Below are 23,591 nucleotides of genomic sequence, written 5' to 3' on the forward strand. Positions count from 1 at the left end.
CTTTGTGCCTTGTGATCGCTGTGATGGCCAATTGCAGCATTCACAAATGTAAACACTGCCAAGGTTTATAATTGAGAGCCCTCCACCTCCTTGCAATTCTCTACCAATACTTCTCTGCTGATCCTTAATGTGAATACACAGTTGCAACTAACTGACAACAAAAGGAGGGCACACTGAACAGCAACAGGGGATACAATGGTATGAAGGAAAACACCACTAACCACCAACAGCTATGGCCCACTCGCTACTGATCACCAACATTTAAGGGGGCACACATCATTGACCCCAACATATACAGGGGCACTCATCACCATAATGGAACATTCATTAACTTCTGACCACTAATATCTGCAAGCAGTTCTGTTTATAGCATAGTCCTGACCCTTGCACTCTGCACTGTTTTGTCTAAAACTAAACAATTTGAGGGACATTTAGGGCTTCAAGAAATGAGACAGTGAGAATATCAATTTTTTTTATCCTTCATATAGTTATAAAGTAGTTAATAAATACCACTAAAGGAAAGCACCATCTGCTTAAAGTGAAGCTCCACCCAAAAGGGGAAGTTCCGCTTTAAGCTCGCCTCCCCCCTCCCCTGCTATATTTGGCATGTACTTTTTTTTGGGGGGTACCTAGTTTTGACAGGTACTTGCATTAGGCAATCCGGAAGTTCTCCTCTACCCAACCCTCCTTGTAGTCTTCTGGGATACGACACAGGTCCCAGAAGATTGCTGAATCATTCAGCAGGTGCAGCGTGACTTTCCCATGTGCAGTGCGCACCTGGCTGTGAAGAGCAAGCTGTCACAGCCGGGTGCCCACAGTTGAAATGTCGATGCCGGAGAGAGGGAGAGAAGCAATGGTTCGGTGACCACATTGCTGGATCCTGGGACAAGTGAGTGTGTGTTTATTAAAAGTCAGCAGCTACACTTTTTGTAGCTGCTAACTTTTAATAAACACAAAAATGACTGGAGCTCCTCTTTCAGATATTCATTTGGGTACAGTCAGGGATTTTTTCAGCGGGAACTTGGGGGAACTCAGTTCCACCACCTCTGGCTCAGACCCTTTGGTGCCTGCTCACCACAATCACTTGTAAACACAGAAGTCTGGTTTCTGTGTTTACAAGTGACAGCTCTGCACTTACTGTATGTAATGAAATCCTAGTATTTAATGCCCCTTTAAAACACTCCTACTGTTCGTGAAATTTGACTAACCACATCCACTATTTGATGTGATTTGGAGGGTGTGTAGGGGGAGGGGCCGTGGTTAAGTTCCAGCACCTGTTTGAGAAAAAAAGCCCTGGGTACAGTGTTGCATGACCAAGTAATTGTCGGTCAAATGATCACAGCTTTGAAAATGTGAAAATGGCCTGGTGATTAAGGGGTATATACAAGCTTCTACCAAAATGATTCAAGTGCTGTAGCTTGTTGCTCAGCTGACCACCATGTCACTTAGGAGCTGTGTTTCAGGTATGCTCTGGGAGGGTAGGTCCCTTAGAAGAAGTATATTCAATATTATATAAAACGTGGATCTAAACCCACCAATTTAACTGTTTCCCAAACTGGTTAAATTCAAGGCATGCCTTGAATGATACCTATTAAGCCTCGTACACACGGTCGCACTTCAAACAAACTTTTCCGTGGATTTTTGTCCAAAGGGAGTTGGTTGGGCACACCCATAGCATACACACGGCAAGACTTTTCTACAAACTTTCCCCAAACTTTCCCAACATCACATGGTTTTTCTGCTCTTCACTGCCACCCTTTGGTCAACTTCTGCTATTGTTGGTTGATTTAAACATCGGTTCTGGGCATGCGTATTTGTACTTTGGACAAAAGTCCCATGGACACACGATAGGAGTTTGCACCGTAGGACTTTTGGTGCCGAGAAGTTTGTCCGTTTGCAGAACGAACATTTGTCCGATAAAACCGAAAAAGTTTGTCCGATGGAGCGTACACACGGTAGGATTTTTTTTGAAAACTTCCTCATTTTGAAGTTTGTTGTCAAAAAGTCCTACTGTGTGTATGGGGCTTTACAGTTACTAGTGTGCTTATGTTAGCTCTTATCCAAACTTAATGGCTGGTGTCATAGCTAGTCACATGTGTAGCACTATCACAACTGCAGATGAAACAGGGGCTAAAATGGCAGTTTCCTTGGCTGTAAAGTCTAGGGAGAAGCTTTAAGCAGGCCATAAACGGTCGAATTTCGAACAAATTTTCTTTTCAAAATCAGAAAGTTCTTTTTTTTGTGATCCGATGATGCCACCATTGATTTTCGAAATTCGGCCGACCAAACCTTCATGTTGCCGGCAATATTCGTTTCACTCCGGGAATATTCTTTTCTCTCACGGAATATTCTTTTCTTGCACATGCGTGTTTTTTTTTCTATCACATTTCTCGCACGATTCTCCCATCATTGATCAGAAAATCGTTTGTTTTTCAAAACATTTCCAACATGTCGGATTTCTTAATTTGTTTGCCACACGAAAATCAGCTGTTGCTGCAGCCCACTAACGGTGCGAAATTCGTACGAAAATTCTTTGATACGATTTACGAAAGAAAAATCTTTCGAAAATTCGAACCGTGTATGGCCGCCTTTAGTTCCAATTTCATATGATAACTGTTTTTGTTTTCCTTCAGCATAATTCTGTGCATTTTACTTTTCATAATTTTTGATTGTATTGCTCATTGATCATTTCAGTTACCCTAATTTCTGGATATTGTTTTAGGTTTTGTTTCCTGTATCCAGTCTGATATCAATTATGCATTTACAATTATGAAGATAAAGATTATGACTTCATACAAATCCGTTGACCCACTAAAAGGGGGTGAGGTTGCCTTCAGCTCATCTATAACTCTTAAAGACAGAAGCTGGCAAACTAATGTCATGGTTATTTTCTGTAAAAGATTTGTGCAGGTGGTCAGCTGACATACCCCCACACTGACCCATTCGCCAAAATCCTAGTTATGGCTCTGGACACAAAGGTTAAAGCTCACCTCAAAGAGCCTATTGTACGCAGCTAGGTGAAAGGTCACAGTTCAGGAAAAAGAGATGGAGGCCAGGGAATAGAATCTAGAGGACACCCAGTGATAATCATACAATAGAATCCCCATGGGTGGAAGACATGTCTTATTCCCAGGCTGCTGTTTTATTGTGACATAAAGGAACACTGTGATGGAATCAAAGCTGACTTTAATTGTTAATATTTAGGGAGAGAGAAAACTCCCTATGTTTGGTTTGATTACCCAGTGAAAAGTAAGTTCCTTTCTGACCAAATCCCTTTGATTTATATTTCCATCATTTGTAAAGAATCCAGCTCTCTGCCAGAGAGCGCAACTGCTAGATCTTTTATAAAAAAAGGCTGTCAAAGCTATTTTTTTCTTTTTACAATTTCTTTTTAATGTTTTTGAGATTCAACTTTGTTTCTACGTATATACAGGAAGCCATGTTTCCAAGCCATTTCAGGACAAGCATAGATTCTCAAAACTACAAACATGAGAATGAGCAATCTGGTTGACAGAAGGAAAATTTTGTTAGGAGCGTTTGATGTAATGTTTTACTTAGTTACATAAAAAGCACCTTTGTCCACCTCTGTATGAGGTTAATAGGGGAGACAACTGAGTGACTGCATATAATGCATCACTCACTCTCAGGTATAAGAATGGCGAGTGGTGGGTATAGCCCATATGGTGTATAGCCGATACCTGCATTGCTGTGCGGCTCAGGTGCGAATTCAGGCCCATTATCTTCTATGGGCACGCATCTGATTCGCAGATGTGTTCATTTCTCATCAGGATTTCTCTCATTCTCCTCAATACACTTCCCCCCCTCCCCGATCCCAGGTCTCCAAATTCGCAGCTAAAATGGAGATGATCTGCTAAACAGCTTTCTTATCTCTTTGCAGAGATAACAGAGCTGGAATTTGCACCACACAAGTGTGAATCCAGCCTAAGGCTTCATTCAAACTAATGCTTTTTTTGATTCATTTTGCAGAAATGCAGGGACATTTTCTGAATGAATGAATGAATGAATGACTTGTATAGCGCTACACATGCGAACTGAATCGCCTCTGGGCGCTTTTCCAGCCAGTGTCTGCTAGGCTGGTGCGGTCATTTTACCCCGTAGGATCTCAACACGCTAGGGACACACAGTCATACACACAGATATACTGGGCCAATTTTGGACAAGATCCAATTTACCTACCAGCATGTCTTTGGAGTGTGGGAGGAAACCGGAGTGCCCGGAGGAAACCCACGCAGACACAGGGAGAACATGCAAACTCCAGGCAGATGGTGTCGTGGTCGGGATTCGAACCAGCGACCCTTTTGCTGCTAGGCGAAAGTGCTACTCACTGCACCACTGTGCTGCCCTGACATGGTTTTCTATGGAACATGTTCACATCAATGCTTTTTTGTGCCTCTACGTTTTTGGGTCGGGGACTTTTTTTCCTGCAAAAAGCAGCATTTTGCATATAATAGAATTCAATGGACCCGCATCCAAAACGCAAGTACCGCAATTTTGCCGCGATTTGCGTTTTTTTTTTACCTGTTTATGGCTGGTTGTTAAAGGAAATGTAAAAATAACGTAAAATTTATTATCAAATACTTACCGTAATTTTACTTTCCTGATAGGCTCCATGGCAGCATATGTGTGGGTTGGACCCGCCTCCATAACTACCCAATAGGACCCCTCCCTATCAATTTCAGCTGTGGGCTCTCAGCCGTGTTCAGTAACTAGCCTACTCCAAGCATTGGGAGGGACTCCTGCTGCCATGGAGCCTATCAGGAAAGGAAAATTACGGTAAGTATTTGATAATAAATTTTCTGTTTTCCTGACATGATCCATGGCAGCATACGTGTGGGAAATAACTCACCAAACACACCCGAGCGGGCAAAATGCTGAGGCAAGAAAATACATTTAACACTGTCAACTGACAGCACTTGTAAATTAAAATTCAGTGAAGATAAAGCAGCCGGTTCAACACAATAGTGGAAAACAAAATGTATTAATAGATGACCACGAAGCCTCTCTGCATACAACTTCAGGTGCGGCATGACGTGAGGCTGCCCAAGAAGTCAAAATGCTCCAGTTTGAGTGTGCAGACACTGCCTCTGGAGCAGCCAAGCCCTTGGCTTTGTATGCCCTCTGGATGGTCTGAACTATCCAAGCTGCATTGGATCTGATTAACAGACAGATATCTCACCGCTCCAGGTGAGCCCCGTGAGCAATCAAGGGTTGTTGAACCACCAAGGTGCTGGCAATGCTGATGATAGCAAATAAATGGACGAGAACTGGACAGCCGCACTCCAAAATCACTTAAAAAAGTTGTCTTTTTATTTTTCAACTGCACAAACAGTCACTGCAAACCAACAAGATACAGTATGGCCGACGCGTTTCGCACTTACAGTCAGTGCTTAGTCATGGAGGGTCCGATTGAGCCATGACTAAGCACTGACTGTAAGGATCTGATTGAGGCCCGTTTTCCTTTGTTCTTTTGAAGAAAAATGAAAAGAAAATCTGTTTGTCTGAAAGATTCTGTCATTTCCAGATATTGACTTAATGTGTGCCCCACATCAAGGGGATGAATACTTTGATCTTCAGATAACCCAAAAGTGGGCAGTACAATTTCCTGATTTTCATGAAAAATGGATGTAACTTTAGGATTTGAGCCCAGCATAGGAATTAATAATGCTCTATCTGGAAAGAAGGTCAAGAATGGTTCTTTTGAACCCAGATTTCTGATGTCAGAGACTCCTTTAGCTGAAGTGACTGCTACTAGAAAGATGGTCTTGAGAGTAAGATCCTTAGCTGATAGTGGTTTAGCCAGATCAGAGCTGATCGTGGTAAGATAACCCATCTCTCCAGTGGAAGACATAATCCAGCTCTTCAGCGCTACTCTGCAATACACTCCATACCCTGCTTAACAGGTCAAGGCTTATCGGAGGGATGAGACACCATAAACTTTGGCCGATCTTGATTGTAGGAACAATCCTCTTCAGGTAGGAGAACCAAAACACATGGTCCTACGGAGGAGGACAAAAAAGGAACACGGCTGAGATCCTACAGCTGAAATTTATAAGGAGGGGTCCTATTGGGTAGTTATGGAGGCGGGGCCAACCCACACGTTTGCTGCCATGGAGCATGTCAGGACAAATAAATTGGCAGTTAAAAAAAAAACGCAAATCGTGGTAAAAAAACAAGTGTCAAAAAACACAGCAAGCACTGAAAAAACGCTCAAAAGCAACATGCATAGGTGTGAATCGAGCCTAAAAGACTATGCAGGTTGTAGCTTGCATATTCCAGGTGCATTTTGAGTTTTCCAATACATGTTTTTGATCCATTGAAGTCTATGGAACCAAAAACCAGAAAAAAGTCCCTGGCCCTTTCCATAAAATGCATAGATGTGAACATGACCCATAGGAAACCATGTTAAATGGACTGTAGTGTGTTTCTGCAAAACTGAAAATGCACTAAAAAATGTATAGGTGTGAACCAGGCTTAACTCCTTTAGTGTTTTGATTAATTTCATTAATTGGTATTTGTTTTCTGGTTTAACATGATTTTATCAGCACACTTTACACCTCAGATATTTTATAGAAGTTTTCACACATGGGTTGGTAAATTAGTTATCTTTCTATTTGGGTACTGTCTGCTAAACAGGATAAGTTATGTTCGTATGATATGGTAAAATGTGCTTACCATAGACCAGGGGTGCCCAACCTTTTGAAGACCGAGGGCCACTTAAGCGACTTGGTAACCGGTCGCGAGCCACAATGAGCGGAGCGGGTGGATGGCAGCCCACTCTACTCTATAGAGCCCAGTCTAGTCTTTTTTGTTTTCTTTTTGTGGATCGGATTGGAGGTAGGCGTTTGTAAACAAACACAAGTCCATTTACATCTGCCACTCCTTAGAGGTGAATGGAGGGTCCGATTGGGTCGGCCTGACCTTGTGAAAGGGGCCTAAGGCTGCTTTCACACTAATGCATGGTTTACGAGCACCACAAATGCAGCACAGTTCACCTGTGGCTTTCCTGCAGGTTAGCTGTACTTTGCCATAGACTTCTATTGTATCCTGTAGGTGTGGTGCACTTTCAGAAAGCACACCAAACTCACAGGTAATAGAAGTCTATGACTCAACACAGGTAATCAGTTTAAAAGCATTCAGTAACCACTGCAGAACAGATATGCCCATATATACACTGTGATTTTAGTAATAAACTTACCTTTAATAACAGTATTGTATTCTATTTTATTCCATCCCAGAGCAGGAGGTCGTGGGCCACATCAGAGGGCTCTGTGGGCCACATGTGGCCCCCGGGCCACTGGTTGGGCACCCCTGCCATAGACAGTAATATTATTTCCTAATTTCCCAATTTGGTCTCTAGACTGTGATTGGAGCCACATTGTGCCAGCATGTATTCTAAGGACATCTCTTGCCATTATTCCGATTTTCTGTAGATATATATATATATAATATATGACCTGCCTGCCGCAACATATATACCATACTACATACCTCCCAACTTTTTGAGATGGGAATGAGGGACACCTATCAGCAAACGTGTGCAGGCATAGGACACACCGCTTGCCACACCCCTTTAAAGGGGAATTGTACAAAAACAACAAGATTGGTTAAACCAACAAGTGTTTTTTTTACCACTATTATCCCTTTATATTGGCTTTTGGAATTTACAAATGCAGCAATTTTGAAATCAGATGAAAGGTTTAGCGCTGGAAAACACTTTTTGAAAGATAAAAAGTACATTTTATATACAGCTATATAGATCAGACCAAAATGAGGGACAAATGAAGAGGAATGAGGGACAGAGGGACATTGCTCCAAATCAGGGACAGTTGGGAGGTATGCATACTGTGTTGGTGTTTATTGTATTGCATGCATTTTTATTCAGATCATTGTTGTAGTAATAATATTGATTGTTCAAAGGATGTAGACCTGATCAGTCATTTCAGGTTATAAGCCAGTTCACTGTTGAACTTGTAGAAGTTTTTGCACCAGTACTTGAAATTACAACAAACTGTTCTCTATTTATATCTGACAGTTGGAAACAGTTGTATGGAGAACACGGGAAATACATCATATCAGTTCATTCATCACTAATGGAGCAGGAGAATGGAACAGTAAAGTGTGACACAGTGCTCAGCAAACAACCCTCAAATGCTTACTTGCGTAAGTCTATTTTTTTTCTTCTATTCAGACATAATCGGGTTGATTTACTAAAACAGGAGAGTACAAAATCTGGTGCAGCTGTGCATGGTAATCAATCAGCTTCTAACTTCAGCTTCAATTGAGCTTCGACAAAAAAAAAAACCTGGAAGCTGATTGGCTTTTATGCAGAGGTGCACTAGATTTAGCACTCTCCGATTTTAGTAAATCAACCCCAATATGAAAATAAAATGAAAAGTTTAAAAGCTAACCTGGCATAAAGTTTCAAGTTCTTCTTGTAGATCCACTCCCCAATTTAAAAAAACACAGTTAACTATTTCAGCTCTGGAAGGAGCAATTTTTTGGCAATTTTTTGTAATACGGCACTGCGTTACTTTAACTGACAATTGCCAAATAAATTTATGTCATTTTTTTCCCACAAATAGAGCTTTCTTTTGGTGGTATTTGATCACCTTTGCAGTTTTTATTTTTGTGCTAGAAACAAAAAAAGACAGGCAATTAAAAAAAAAACTTTCTGCTTTAAAGCATATCCAATAAAAAAAATGAAAAAAAAAATCAAATTTTATTATCAATTTAGGTCAATATGTATTCTGCTACATGTCTTTGGTAAAAAAATAAAATAAGGTGTGTATTGATTGAGTTGCGCAAAAGTTATAGCATAAACTATGGGATAGTTTTACAGAATTTGTATTTATTTTTATTTTTTTACTAGTAATGGCGGTGATTACCGACTTATAGCGGGACTGTTACATTGCAGCGGACAAACCAGACACTAAGTGACACTTTTTTGGGGACCAGTGACACCAATACAGTGATCAGTGCTAAAGAATATGCACTGTCACTGTATTAATGACACTGGCAGGGAAGGGGTCAACATTAGGGGCGATCAAAGGGTTAAATGTGTCCCTAGGGCGTGCTTGTTAACTGTGTGGGGGGATGCTTTAACTGTAGGAAGACAGAGATCCATGTTTCTGCTTGGCAGAAACACAGGATCTCTATGTTCCCCACTACCAGAACGGCGATCTGCCTTGTTTATATAGGCAGACCGCCGTTCTGCCTCTCTCTCTATGCTGGCGGAATAGCGCAATCACTTACCCGTACGTGATTTTGTGCAGGAGAGCCGGCGCACCACAGTAAATGTACACAGAGTGGGCAGCAAGTAGTTAAAGTGTAACTAAAGACAGAACTTTATTTTTATTTTGGATAGCGTTAGAGAGGGTTATATAACCCTTGTCAGTTTTTTTGCCTGTTCTATAGTCACAACAGGAAGTGGGAAGAAATTCCTGAGTGAGGAATCCCTGGGTGTCACCAATGTCCCCATCGGAAGATTTCCTTTCTACTACTGTTCTGGTGTCAGTCTAAAATATTTTCTTCTACTTTCACTTTCACTGATTACAGGACAAATAGAGAGGATGAGTCTCTCTAATTAGGGCAAAGACAGCAATAAAAACTGACAGGTGTCCTAATCTCTCTATACTCTATCCCAGGGGTCTCCAAACTTTTCAAACAAAGGGCCAGTTTATTGTCCTTCAGACTTTAGGAGGGCCGGATTGTGACCAGTGGCGGTAGAAAATGCCCCAGGCCAAGCATCAGTGAGAATAAATATGGCCTCTAAGTTGGTGGTCAGTAGGAGGAGTAGTGCCCTTGTTGGTAGGAGAAATAGTATCCCATCATTGGTATCAGTGGAAGAAAACAGGCCACCTTGTTGGTGTCAGTTGGAGGAATAGTGCCTCATATCAGTGGGGGAAATAGTGCCCCAAGGGCCAGATAAAGGCTAGCAAAGGGCCACATCTGGCCCTCGGGCCACAGTTTGTAGACCCCTGCTCTATCCAAAACAACAAAAACAAAAGTTTTGCCTTTAGTTACACTTTTAATAACAAGAAATCTATAAAATTAGATGCAAAAAAGACTTGCCTTATACCCTGACTCCCTGTATGTGCTGGTGAGATCATGTCCTATGACCAAATCCCATACGACGGTGCTGCAGCACTATGCAGGAGCATCTTCTTGCAAATTTTGGATTTGGTGGCTTTAACAGTATCCTGTGAGAAGGCTTAGTAATGTCACCTATGCCCAGGAACCAGGTTTCTTTTTAAGTTTTTACTGATAATTCAATGTTCTCTGGAAAAAAAAAAGCTGAATGCTGTCCATGATACTTTTTTTTATTTGCAATAACATACAATTTTTCAGGAAAAGCTTTCGGGGTAATAAAAAAAGTATCATGGACAGTACTTAATTTCCTCTGTCGCAATTGCACTAATATGGCTACAATCACCTCAAGTATGTTTTTTATATTATTATTATTATTTTTATGTAAAATGTAAGTAATTGAGCATTTTGATGCAAGGTTTGTTTTAAATAGTTTTTATGAGGTCAAAAACTTTTTTCGTTTTGGGTAGAATGTGGGAGAGTTAGGAACTTTGTAGGGTTTTAATTGCTGTCTACACTGGTGATTTCTGTCACTGGTACTGTTACACCAGAATCAGTAGGGTTTTCGTCTGTGCCAAGATATTACCGGAATAAGGACAAGTATCACATAATTGTGACAGAAGGAATTGCACAGGAGACAAATGCTTCTCAGAGGGTCCTGAAACAGAGGACACTTTTTCTTACAATGGAAACAACTTACACGATTGTTCTGTGTGGGCCAGGGCTGTGGAGTCGGTAGATAAATGTTCCGACTCCGACTCCGACTCCTCAGTTTTATGTACTTCCGACTCCGACTCCCCGACTCCGACTCCTCTGTATTAATATGCAAATGTATTTTATACATTCCTTGAGTGAAAGAAACGCAACCTACCACAGGACTACTGGCTGGGAAGCCAACAGTCTACTGTATTGCACAGTTTAAGCAAAAGACAAACACAATGAAAACAATCAAGTGACTGGATAGTAGCAGCAGGCATAAACATCAGGAACAGGATCTTTACCAGTTCAAAAATACAAACCACATTATTTGGTTGTTTTAGAACAAAAACAAAGCTTATCTATAATGAACCAAAAACAAAATCTGCAAAACCTAGAAATGGTTTATATTAATCTTGAAATGTAGTTCTAGGCTTAGCAAATGCAAATCAATTCAATGTAGAGTTCTAAGGAAGAGAATTGCCTCTGCCAGATCCTCTTTCATAGAGGCTCTTAAGTCAGACTTTATTATTTTTAGGGCTGAAAATAATCTTTCGACACTGACTTGGGTGGGTGGCATTGCAGTAACTATTCTGGCCACACCACATCTCTGGATAAACAAGGATGGCTTCTTCAACAGTAAGTTTTCATGAGCGATCATACTTTTCAACTTCTTTTAGTGCTTTATAAAACTCCTGTTGGAATTTTTTTATTTGGACACTCAGGCCTCGTACACACGGCAGAGTTTCTCGGCAGAATTCGGCGAGAAACTCGGTCAGAGCCTGATTCTGCCAAGAAACTCTGTCGTGTGTACACTTTCGGCCCGATGGAGCCGCTGAGGAACTCGTCGAGAAAATAGAGAACATGTTCTCTATTTTCTCGTTGTTCTATGGGAGCTCTCGGCCCGCCGAGCTTCTCGGCGGCTTCAGGGCTGAACTCGCCGAGGAACTCGACGTGTTTGGCACGTCGAGTTCCTCGGCCGTGTGTACGAGGCCTTACTGGTTCTCTAACATGCGTTCCCTGTAAAAGCAGAACACAACACTATGGAAAGTATAAGTATTGCCGCTCCTAATTGTGCGTTGCGTGCCATATAGTGAAGCACATGAAAAGCATGCTTCTTCACGGTCACTTAACGTGTTCGTTTTGCGGTTACGTGAGGCACTGCATGCATTGGTCTTTATTCTTACAGTAGAGAAGTCATTAATTATAACTTTTTGTGAATTGGGACATTTAAACTTGCTTTTTTTTTTTTTTTAATTCCAATCTAAATTTAGTAGGAGTCGGAGTCGGAGTCGGTGCATTGTTTTCCGACTCCGACTCCAGGTACCCAAAATTTCCCCCGACTCCGACTCCTCGACTCCGACTCCGACTCCACAGCCCTGGTGTGGGCAGTTTAAATTGGTTTATGACAATACTGTGAAAAAGTCCAAGAGATTGTATTTGATATGATAAACCTGTAACGTTGATATTTTTGGTGCAGTATGCTTGTTTTTGGTGGATGTAGGTCTATACTGGGCAGCACATTGGTGGTGAAGTGTGCTTGGAAGACTAATGACCTGACTGCTATGTCCTGTGGTACTGACAATGTTTTAATGATATGGGTGTACTGTATAATACATTTGTTCATACCAAAAAGATAAAATGTGTAAATCATTTTGGAAATATATTTTTAATGAAAAACATACTTAAAAAAAAAAGTGTATATATATATATATATATATATATATATATATATATATCTTTGTTTATTTAATCAAAGTGAATGTCACCTGGCAAAAAAAAGCAGACAAAAGTTCTGATCTTTTAGTGCCCCATGCCTCCCCTTGAAGTTCTCCTTTCAATAACTATTGTCAACAAAATGGCAGTTGATGACAAGTGTGTGTCTTATATTCCTGAAATGTCTGACCTTACAACTGATTAAACCTGAAGCTGTCATATAACGCTCAGCAAATAAGATGGACAGTCCCAGTGGAGTAAAACTTGGGTGCCCTCTTTCATTTTCAATACAAGCACAAACTTATGTTTGGAAAAGTATGCATCCAAAATCCTACAAAACTTAATGTTTAAAAAATACTTTTCCAAGCAAGGCCTTTATGCTGCTCCATATTAGCCTTTATGCGGCTCCAAGCCAAGTCTCTAAAAACTATCAATATTTCGCCATTTCACTTATATTCTTACATAAAACACCACTCATATTACACACCACCCTTATTAATACACACTATCCATATTACTACACACCACATATATTCTTACACACATCAATGTATCAGAACATTACTTATATTCCTGCACAATACACATATTCCTACCCACTAACCATGGGCCAGATTCACAAAAGGGATACGACGGCGTATCTGCTGATACGCCGTCGTATCCCTGTTTCTATCTATGCGACTGATTCATAGAATCAGTTACGCATAGATATCTCTAAGATCCGACAGGTGTAATAGTTTTACACTGTCGGATCTTAGGATGCAGTACCGCGGCCGCCGCTGGGGGTTGTTCGCGTCGTAAACCAGCGTCGGGTATGCAAATTGGCAGTTACGGCGATCCACAAAACTTTTTCCCGTCGTTACGTCGCCGCAAGTGTTAGTTTGCCATCGCAAAGATAGGGCACCTTTTACAAAGTGTAAACTTACTACACCATGTAAAAGTATACCCATCTTTCCCGCGTCGCTTTTGAATTTTTTTAAAAAAAAAAAAAAAAATTCCCGGCGCAAGTCTTTTTTTCACGTCGCGATTCACAAAATGTCGGCGCGTCGTAATTTCGCGCAAAGCACGTCGGGAAATTTGCGTCGGGAGCATGCGCAGTACGTGGAGCGCGCCTAATTTAAATGGTACCCGCCCCATTTGAATTGGCCCGCCTTGCGCCGGACGGATTTAGGATACACCGCCGCAAATTTCCAGGTAAGTGCTTTGTGGATCGGGCACTTAGTCAGAAAATTTGCAGCGGTGTAACCTAAATCGGTTACATTACGCTGCGCCCGGGCTATGTGAATCTGGCCCCATATTCCTACCCACATCATATTTTTGAACATCCCAAATTTCTACACACCACCTTACTTATTCCTACACACCACTAAGGATTAGCAAATCTGCCTGGGTTCAATTTGCGAGGGGAAATTCAAATCCATTTGGAAATAAAGTTCAACTTAAAGGGGTTGTAAAGGTTCGTTTTTTATTTTCTAAATAGGTTCCTTTAAGCTAGTGCATTGTTGGTTCACTTACCTTTTCCTTTGATCTCCCTTCTAAATGTTTTTTCTTTTCTTTGAATTTCTCACTTTCTGTTTCTCCTCAGTAAGCTTGCCCCCATCATCCGGGCGGTGGTTAGTCAGCCAGCTTACTGAGGAAGAACAGGAAATGAGAAATTCAGACAAAGAAAAAAAAACATTTAGAAGGGAAATCGAAGGAAAAGGTAAGTGAACCAACAATGCACTAGCTTAAAGGAACCTATTTAGAAAATAAAAAACAAACCTTTCCAACCCATTTAAGTATGAGGGACATTTATGAAAGCTGGATGTAGTGTTATGTAACATACGATTTTTACATACAGTGTCAGTGGCACTGTATTAGGGTATCAAATATTTTTGATGTGTAATTGGTTTTGGTAACTTTCTTAAATAAAGTAGTAGCACTGATTCATTTAACTTGAAAAAGGGCTTTTTAGGTAGTTTTGGCTACAATACCCATTTATTAATTCACAGTGCAGTATTAGGCCTGAATTGAACAGTGGAAGTACTGTAGCAGCCACAACAGATCTAAAAGCTTTAGGAAATAAAGCTAAAGCCCTCAACTTTGTACAGATTGGCCAGTGGCACAACGGTGTAATAGTATAGATTGTGAGCTTCTTTTTTCAGTTTAATAAAATATCAAAACTGAGTGTATAAAAACACTTGGAAATTACAAACCCACATTCCATGGACCCCTTACCATCCCTTTATCTAGTTATATCCAACACTCGCAAACCGAGTTAGGATTTTTTAAAATACAGTGCTTCTATTGCGAAACGCTCGTTAACCTCATTACATGCAATCAGAGGTTCCGATGTATAGGAAAATATGTGAAAAAAATGCATAAGTGACTGTGAAGTTGCAGCTGCTGTACACAAAGTGCCAACACTTGACAAATGTATAAATTAAAAAGAATTACAGTGCTTGAAAATATACAAATAATATAACAATAAATGTAGTGAAAACAATTCATAAAAAAGTGAAAGTCCATATATTGGTGAATGATGTGCTCCAATATTAAAAGTACAGTCATGCTCCAAATCTCGATGGACCACACTCCCTCCTGTATGCCGTTAGCGAAATATGGCTATATGTTACGCATAATCCATATCTCCTATGCTAGTAAGCACATCATCTAATGGTATAATGCATCTTACCTATCACACTATTACCCACATATCCCCAAGTAAACAGACAAGACCACCATGCCTTACATCCTCAGTACGATGCTCTTCTTCCCTCTACCCAGCGCAATACTTGTTTTTTATTCAAACACAACAAAAGCAATGACAGACAGGAAGTGATGGCTCCAACAGCCAATCGCTTCATCCATGGGAAATGACATCACAGGAAATGACCTCACAGGATATGAATGTCAACACAGGAAATCCTTCCAACAGGATGAATAATGGCTAGGGTAGTCTTATGGGCGTGTCTGGGCAGGAACAGTGTGTATGTTTTAAACATGGAGAAAACTAAGGCACACCAGCCTAGTGTATTACCGTTAAAAGATTTTAATAACATTTAAAATATATACAGGGCCTACTCACAAGTGTAGTTGAAAGAATCTCAGTAAAGCTTAATCGACATAAGCTGCAAAAAGATGACTAAGCTGGTGCGCCTTTGTTTTCTTCTTTTTGCCACTAGGATATCCCCATCCATGAAGGGCAGCAAGGCCTGTGGCACCGTTGTTGGTATCATCCCTATGGGCAATTGATTCTTGGATTTTCCTCTTGTGCGCAGGAGAATTTGTTCTCTGTGTTTTAAAGTGTTTTAAACATGGACTCTCTCCCTGATCATAACAATTCAAAAGCTCCCTTTTTACCTTTGGCATGAATCATTATTCTGCGTTGTTCAGAGAACAACGCATACTCGGATTAAACTACCGTTCCTGTGGATCTGGGATTATCTGCAGGGGCCGCCCCAAAATGTGTTCATCAGGCACACAGGGGTGACATGAGCGTACATCCGCTTATAACCGATAATGTCCTTGCAGAGTGAACACATCCCCTTTCGCTGGCGGACAAACCCCCACTCTGCAAACTCCTCTCTCCAAACTCAGGACGTTTTCCACTACCAGACGGGACTCAACCAGCGTCAGTCTGCCCCAGTCAGGCTGCAGAAGTACTAACACTGGGAGACACCATGACAATACATATTAAATACATCTTAATCAAATTTCCACAACAATGCCCACTCACCCGATGGAATGGACCCCTAGCTTTTCAGGCTTATAGAGTGTTGGCCAGGGATGGCTGAGTCACATCAATATACCAGGAATATCTCCAGTGTTCATGACCATCAAGTATGGATCATAGTGCCCAAGACAACATAAAGAAAGGGGACTATAGTGAAGTACTGCTTAATAAAGGAATTTATTGTGCAAATAGACAGGTACTTACACAATGTAGGTTAAAAATAGCCATGTATTCAGAAAAGCTTTAAAATAGGAAGCATCGCTGCCGGCATGCGTTGCACCAAAGAACTGGAAGTGACGTAGTGTGGATTAGATACCATAAATTGAAAATGCCCTGTGGGATCGCGAAATGCATTGATGGAATTTCCGGTTTCTAATCCAAACAACGTCACTTCCAAACAACAATCCAAACAACGTTACGTTGTATGGATTAGATACTGTAAATTGAAGATGCCCTGTGGGAGGGCGAAATGCATTGATGGAATTTCCGGTTTCTAATCCAAACAATGTCACTTCCGGTTCTTTGGTGGAACGCAAGCCCGCGGCGATGCTTCCTATTTTAAACCTTTGCTGAGAATTCTATGTCATGTGAATGTTTATTCGTGAAACAAATATACATAAAGACAAGAGTGGTGCTTGACCCGAAGAAGCTGATGTTTCTCGGGTCCCCTATTTCTATACCCATAAGTCTGCAAGTAGCACCTTGCTATATACCTGGACAAAATAGGGGAAATATATATTTTTTTAACATGAACAGAATGTTCTTTTATTAAGAAAGATATAAAAAAAGGAAGTACAAGATTAATCAAAACATGTAAGTCATGACATGCACATGCAGGAACTCCGACAATGGTACCTAGGCCAAACATTATTACAGAATTGCAGAAGACAAAACATTGTCAGGCAGTCCAGGGTTGCCAGACTCTGTCATCATATTTCTCAGGACAATTCCCATTCATATAAGTCAACTTTATACATAGGTAGAGCTAAGCTAATAGATTTTTCCCACAAACCCACAGAGGGGGAGGGGGGGGGTTCCGGGAATTCCATTTTAGAATGATTTCCCTCTGAGCATAAAATAATAGAAAACATAGAAGTATTTTAGTGTACCTGGGCCTTTGATCATCATCATGGATACTAAGGAGCAAGAGAGTAGGGGAGACTGGTAAATCTAGATGGAGACGATAGTTTATGAGCTCAACCACCCTAGTCCAGATCTGAGCCACCTTGGGACAGCTCCTGAACATTTGCATGTACGTGCCCACCGTACCGAGTGCAGTTCGGAGACTTCTCTGGGTAAATACCATGTAGCCTCTGTGGTGTAAAATAGATTCTGTGCAGGTATTTAACTTGAATCAGCCTATCCTTAGATGATATCAGCAACTGTGCACTTTCTCCAAGGCAGTCATCCCAATCCTCCCTATCCAAGTCTGGTATGTCCTCTTTCCATTTCTCCCAGAGGCGCTCCATCTGAGGGGAATGGCATGACAGCAAGTCAAAACATAGGGTAGATAAGAGCTTTGCCAGCTTCTCAAGTGCCAGTCTACCTTCTATTGCAGTGGTTCTCAACCTGGGGGTCAAATTATGATTTGCCAGGGGTCACCAAATCCTGGGCTGTTTCTGAAGCCTGCACTGTTCTCCCAGGAAGGGAGATGATAAAAGGGGGAGAAAGAAAGAAAAAGGGAGAGAAAGGAAAAAAAGAGAGAACAAGAAAAACAGTTAGAGAGAGGGATGGGGGGAAAAAAACAAGGAATTAGGATAGAGAGGGATGAAAGGGAAAGAAAGTAGAACCAAAAGAAAGTGGTACATCCTAAAATGTACTGTAAGGGGTTTTAATATTGTACGAGTGGAAGGGACTCAGGGAACGCTAAATGTCTGTGGGTTAGAGGCGCAAATTACTTGTCTTGCCTTGGGTGCTTTCAACCCACGCTATGAAAATAATTTTACTGTTGGGGGTGCCCACAACTTGGGAAATTTTATCAAGGGGTCACGGCACTAGAAGGTTAAGAACCACTGTTCTATTGGGTCCATATCTAGCGTCGGGATAGTAGGGAACTGGGCTTGCACGGCATGGCGCAACTGAAAGTAACGAAATGTCATCCATCCAGGTAGATGGAAGCGGGCTCTAAGTTCTGTCAGGGAAAGAAGTCTACCAGTCGTAAGAACATCTCCTAAAGTGTTAATCCCGTACCTAGCCCACACCCGGGGATCCGGGACAGTAGGAAGATGCGGAAGATTAGGGTTGCCCCAAAGCGGAGTAAATGGCGACCATCTAGTGGAGCAGGAAAACCGTTTCCTTGCCACCACCCAGACCCTGAGCGTGGTTCTAGTGGAGCAAGGTAGCACATCATACGCCCGAGGACCCCAGTAAATCAGATTGCCCAGCTCCTGAAGGGAGCCAATAATGGCCGCCTCAAGACACACTGCAGCATTTGTCCTCGACCGCATAAGCCAAATAGGGGAAATATTTATTGCGACTATATATATATATATATATATATATATATATATATTATATATATATATATATATATATATATATATATATATATATATATATATATATAAATATATATATATAAAAAAAAAAATATATATATATATATATATATATATATATATATATATATATATGAAGCATCCCAATGGCCAAAGGAAAGGAAACCGCAATTATTGCACAACAAATAGGTAAAACAAATGCAAAGAAAATACGTTGCTGATAGCAAACAAGTGGAACAGAAAGTAACCCCTACTCTACTTAAAGAGCGTTATGCCACAATTACAGTCTTGCTCTCTATATTAAATCCTACCCCCAGCACATTATGGCATTGAAACACTCAGGATTAAGGGCCAGATCCACAGCCAGCCGGTGTAACTTAAATATTCGGATTTAAGTTACACTGCTGGAAAATTTCTACCTAAGTGCTCGATCCACAAAGCACTTACCTAGAAATTTTCGGCTGTGTAACTTAAATCCGCCGGCGCAAGGCGTTCCTAATTTAATGGGGCGAGTCCCATTTAAATTAGGTGCGCTCCCGCGCCGGCCATACTGCGCATGCTCACGTCGTCATTTTCCCGACGTGCTTTGCACGGTTTTACGTTGCGCCGGGTTTTGAGAATCGCGACGGGCGTAAAAAAAAAAAATACAAGTTGCGGCGGAAAAAAAAAAAAAAAATTGAAAAAAAAAAAGACGGCGACGCGGGATAGAAGGGTCTACTTTTACAAGGCCTAAACAGTTTAGGCCTTGTAAAAGCAGCCCTAATATTGCGACGGCAAACTAATACTTTACGGAGAAAAAACAAAGCCTAAAAGCTTCGTGGATCTCTGTAAGTGCTAATTTGCATACCCGAAGCGGCATTTCGACGAGAAATGCCCCCAGCGGCGGCTGTGGTACTGCATCCTAAGATCCGGCAGTGTAAGTCCCTTACACATGTCGGATCTTCTCCCTATCTATGTGAAACTGATTCTGTGGATCAGTTCCATAGATAGAAACAGGGATACGACGGCGCATCAGTAGATACGCCGGCGTATCCCTTTTGAGGATCTGACCCTAAGTTCCTCCAAACACACGTAAAGGTGCCTACACTGTTAACCCATGCAGTCAGCACTGTTCTTCCTTATATCAAGGTGTAGTGTGGGTGGCCAGTGGCCTCCCGCCAACTCTTAGGCTCCATTCACACCTAGGCGTTTTAACGCCTGAAGCGCGACGTTACAATACGCCGGAGGGTCGAAATTACATTAGTCTCTATGGAGACTGTTCACATCTCAACGCCGAACGCTAAAACGATGATCGCCTGAAGCTCAAACAAGTCCCGGACCCTTTTTTGTCGCGCGTATCGGGCGGTTTGGGCGTATTTGAGCGTTTCCATTTCCCATAGAAAGTAATGGAAACGCTCGATTCAAGCGACTTGAGCGACAACGGGCGTTTGCTACGGGCGTTTCGTCGCTTTAATCAATAGAACTTGTCGCCCATGCAGAAGATTAAAAAAATCTACCAACATAGCAACAAGTGATGAAAAGATGATCATTTTTCCTATTGGCTAAAATAAAAAAGTCAAAGTAAAAAACGTCGGCCAACGCTGTATGCAAACGCGCAAATAAGCATGAATACGCGCCACAAAACGCCGGTAAAAACGCCCAAAAAAACGACCGAACGACCGACGCTCAGGTGTGAATGCAGCCTTATGGTGTAAGCTGACCTCTCTCCACTCCCTGGTATTGGCACAAGAAAGTCAGTGTCTGCAGTGTTTTCCCTGACAATGTGGCTCAGTCAGGGACAGTAACTTTCTCCGGTATTAACATTAACATCGGTAACATCTGCTGCTGCGAACCTCTCTGTCCTAAATGCAGTGGTAAGCAGCCTGCGAAACAACCTGATGCTCTGTCTGCCTCTCAGAATGTCCTTCTCACATTTTCCTGAGCCTGGGGAGAAGACTTCTTTCTCTTTCCCTCCCACAGAGCTCCAGTGAAACTGGGAAATGTAGTTCCTCTGCTCAGTCCACAAAGCAGGCCCAATCTGTATGGAATTACCTATCCCACAATCCTCACTATCTCCCAGCATTCACAATAGTTCAAGCAGTCCACATCCTCTTCCTCTGTGTCCTGGGTGGGCTTAAACAGACTACACAGAGCACTGTAATAACAGTCTCTTCACAGCTGTGACTGTCCCTCTGTCAGCTCAGGCAGGAACGGCACTGATATAGGAACTGACAGCCAAGTCCATGCAGCTGCTCCATTTATGTCAGCTCTGCGAATCAGGGCTACAGAGGCAAAAAACTAAATTTATAAACTTAAAGTGAAAAATAAAGTGACCTTAAATCTTTACTAATAATAATAACATGCAAATAAAGTACATACAAGTCTATAAAATAAAGTGCTCTATTTGTGCTTGCCTTTGTCTTTAGGAATATGGCTCTGATGACACAGGGTAATATTGTATAGAAGGGTATTCCCACCTGCACGAAAGAAGGTTGATTAAACATAGATTAGAGCTAATCAAATTAGCTCCTAATAATATGTGACATAAATCATCCACAGTAAAACTTAAAATAGACAACTGAGTATGAGAGCAAAGAGGTGCAAATAATGATCAGTCCCCACACTGCAGATGTTTGATGTCAGTGGCAAACATGGTGTAGGAAGAATTGTTGACATGATGTAGGGAAAGCAGATTGAGAGGCAGAGTGAGTGATCGTATATCACCGTGTTTGTGCTTATCTTGTACCGGGGAGGTTGGGCCATAATTTAAAGTGCATTAAGATGCCACTTAACTGAAGAATTGATGTTAGTTAAAAGCCAAGTTTATGTAGGTCTGGCATTTTTTAGAGGCCCTCTGTCACAGGTGAGGAGGGGTGCACTATCACATACAAGACAAACAACCTTCTCACTTCAGTCTGCACACATTTCAAATTCCCACTCCCTGTGGAATAAATAATGGATTGTGCTGTGCTGTATATATAGGCATTAAATAAAGACTCCAGTGTAACTGAAAAGCAAGATAATAATGTCTTTTTTTTTTATTATTTAAGGTTTAATTGTGTGCAACAGCAAAGACAGTACAAATCCAGTATTTATATCGGGTACAATAATCATAAACTGTTACACAAACCAATAATAAAGTAAAACATATGGTACAAAGCATCGTACATCGGTACAAAGCATATAGGGTGATGCCAACACGACTAAAAAAAAACGATATTAGAATGCAACAGTGTAAGGGCTCTTTCACACGGGTGGCCCGTTCTGGTCTGCCTGCCATTTTTTTTGGGCGGACCTGAACGGGCGCGCCGTGCTCCTCTATAGAGCCGCGGATGTCAGCGCTGACATCCGACCGATCCGATCCGCCAAAGTGTGACGGAGGGAAAACCTACTTTTCCATCCGTCTGGATCGGATCGGGTGAAAACGGACAGACGGTCCATGTTCATCCGATCCCCCCATAGGGGAGAGCGGAGAAAAGACAGGGTGGTCCCTGCACAGTGTGCGGGGACCGCCCTGTCATCCCTCGGCTCAGCGGGGATCAATGGAGTGATCCCCGCTGAGCAAGCGGAGGTTCACGGGGTGGATCATTACTGATCCGCCCCGTGTGAAAGGGGCCTTAGACACTAAAATCACCCAGAGGCTGGTGTACACAAACGCATTTTCCAATAGAAAGAAAAAGGAATTACATCACAGAAGGTAGAAGACAAGAAGGCGAGAGCAAGAAGGAAAAGAGAATAAGCACGCTCAAGGGGATTGAACAGAAAAAACTTAGGAGAAAGGGGGAGGGGGGAAAAGAAGGGAGGGGGGAGGTTGGGGAAGAAAATGCTTGGGAACACATGCACAGTCATAGTTGCTTATCTGAGGAGGCCACAAAGGTGTTGTAGTCTTGTGAGTACCGGAAATCGTGCCAGTAAAACCAGGTTTTAAGATAATGATTTCAAATGAGGATTTGTTGTAGTAATGAAACAATTTCACCAACTTGCATTGCCAAGTAACCATACATAAAAGTAGGGAAGGATTGGCCTGTGGGGCAAACTTTCATTGTAGGGACAAATTTCTCTAGGCTAAAGGGTATAATTCAATTGGTGAGCACTGAGCAGGGTAAAAAGTGGGTATTCTAAAAGGACATGGTTTATTGACACACCTTTTTACATCTACCAGCATCAGCTTCCTTTGCTGCTCTTAGTATTTGGCCAAATGATATCTCAGAGTTGCAGGGAAGTTGACACTGGAAGATTTCTCTGCCAGATGTTGTGACCACAGGTCTGAACGCGACGTTGCAGGGTATTGTGGGGTATTGCAGGGTATTGTGGGGTATTGCAGAGTATTGTGGGGTATTGCAGAGTATTGTGGGGTATTGCAGAGTATTGCACAGTAGAGTAGTCTTAGTATGGGGCAGGGATGGCTGAGCAGGGATGGATGGACTGGGTGATGTGTTAGGAATGAAAGGATGGCACATTGTTTGATGGAAATGAAAATGATCCACCTGGCTGAATTCAAAGACACCCCGAAAATCAAAGTGAATTTTTTTTGCAGCAAGCTAGTCCATTTTGCTGAAATCTCAAAATGGTCCTCAGTAGTTTGTATGGCCCCCAAATGCTTGTATGCATGCCTGACAACATCAGGGCATGCTCCTAATGAGATGACGGATGGAGTCCTGGTGTATTTCCTCCCAGATCTGGACCAGAGCATCACTGAGCTCCTGAACAGACTGAGGTGCAACCGGATGGACCGAAACATAATGTCACAGAGGTGTTCTTTTGAATTTAGGTCAGGTAAGCAAGGGGGCCATTCAATGGTATCAATTTCTTCATCCTCCAGGAACTGGATGCATGCTCTCGCCACATGAGGCCAGTCATTATCGTCCACCAGGAGGAAC

The 23,591-nt window shown here is 41.8% G+C and overlaps 1 protein-coding gene across 1 annotated transcript in view; it reads left to right on the top strand.

Annotated features, from left to right (window-relative positions):
- The window catches only part of LOC120910441 (heparan-alpha-glucosaminide N-acetyltransferase-like), a 468,708-nt gene that overhangs the window by 61,117 nt on the left and 384,000 nt on the right, over positions 1–23,591 (top strand). Inside the window, exon 4 of the mRNA XM_040322198.1 lies at positions 8,054–8,181. Coding sequence (XP_040178132.1) covers positions 8,054–8,181 — 128 coding nt within the window. The remainder of the gene's footprint in view (positions 1–8,053; positions 8,182–23,591) is intronic.

Source organism: Rana temporaria, chromosome 8, assembly GCF_905171775.1.
Source record: "Rana temporaria chromosome 8, aRanTem1.1, whole genome shotgun sequence".
NCBI lineage: Eukaryota > Metazoa > Chordata > Amphibia > Anura > Ranidae > Rana > Rana temporaria.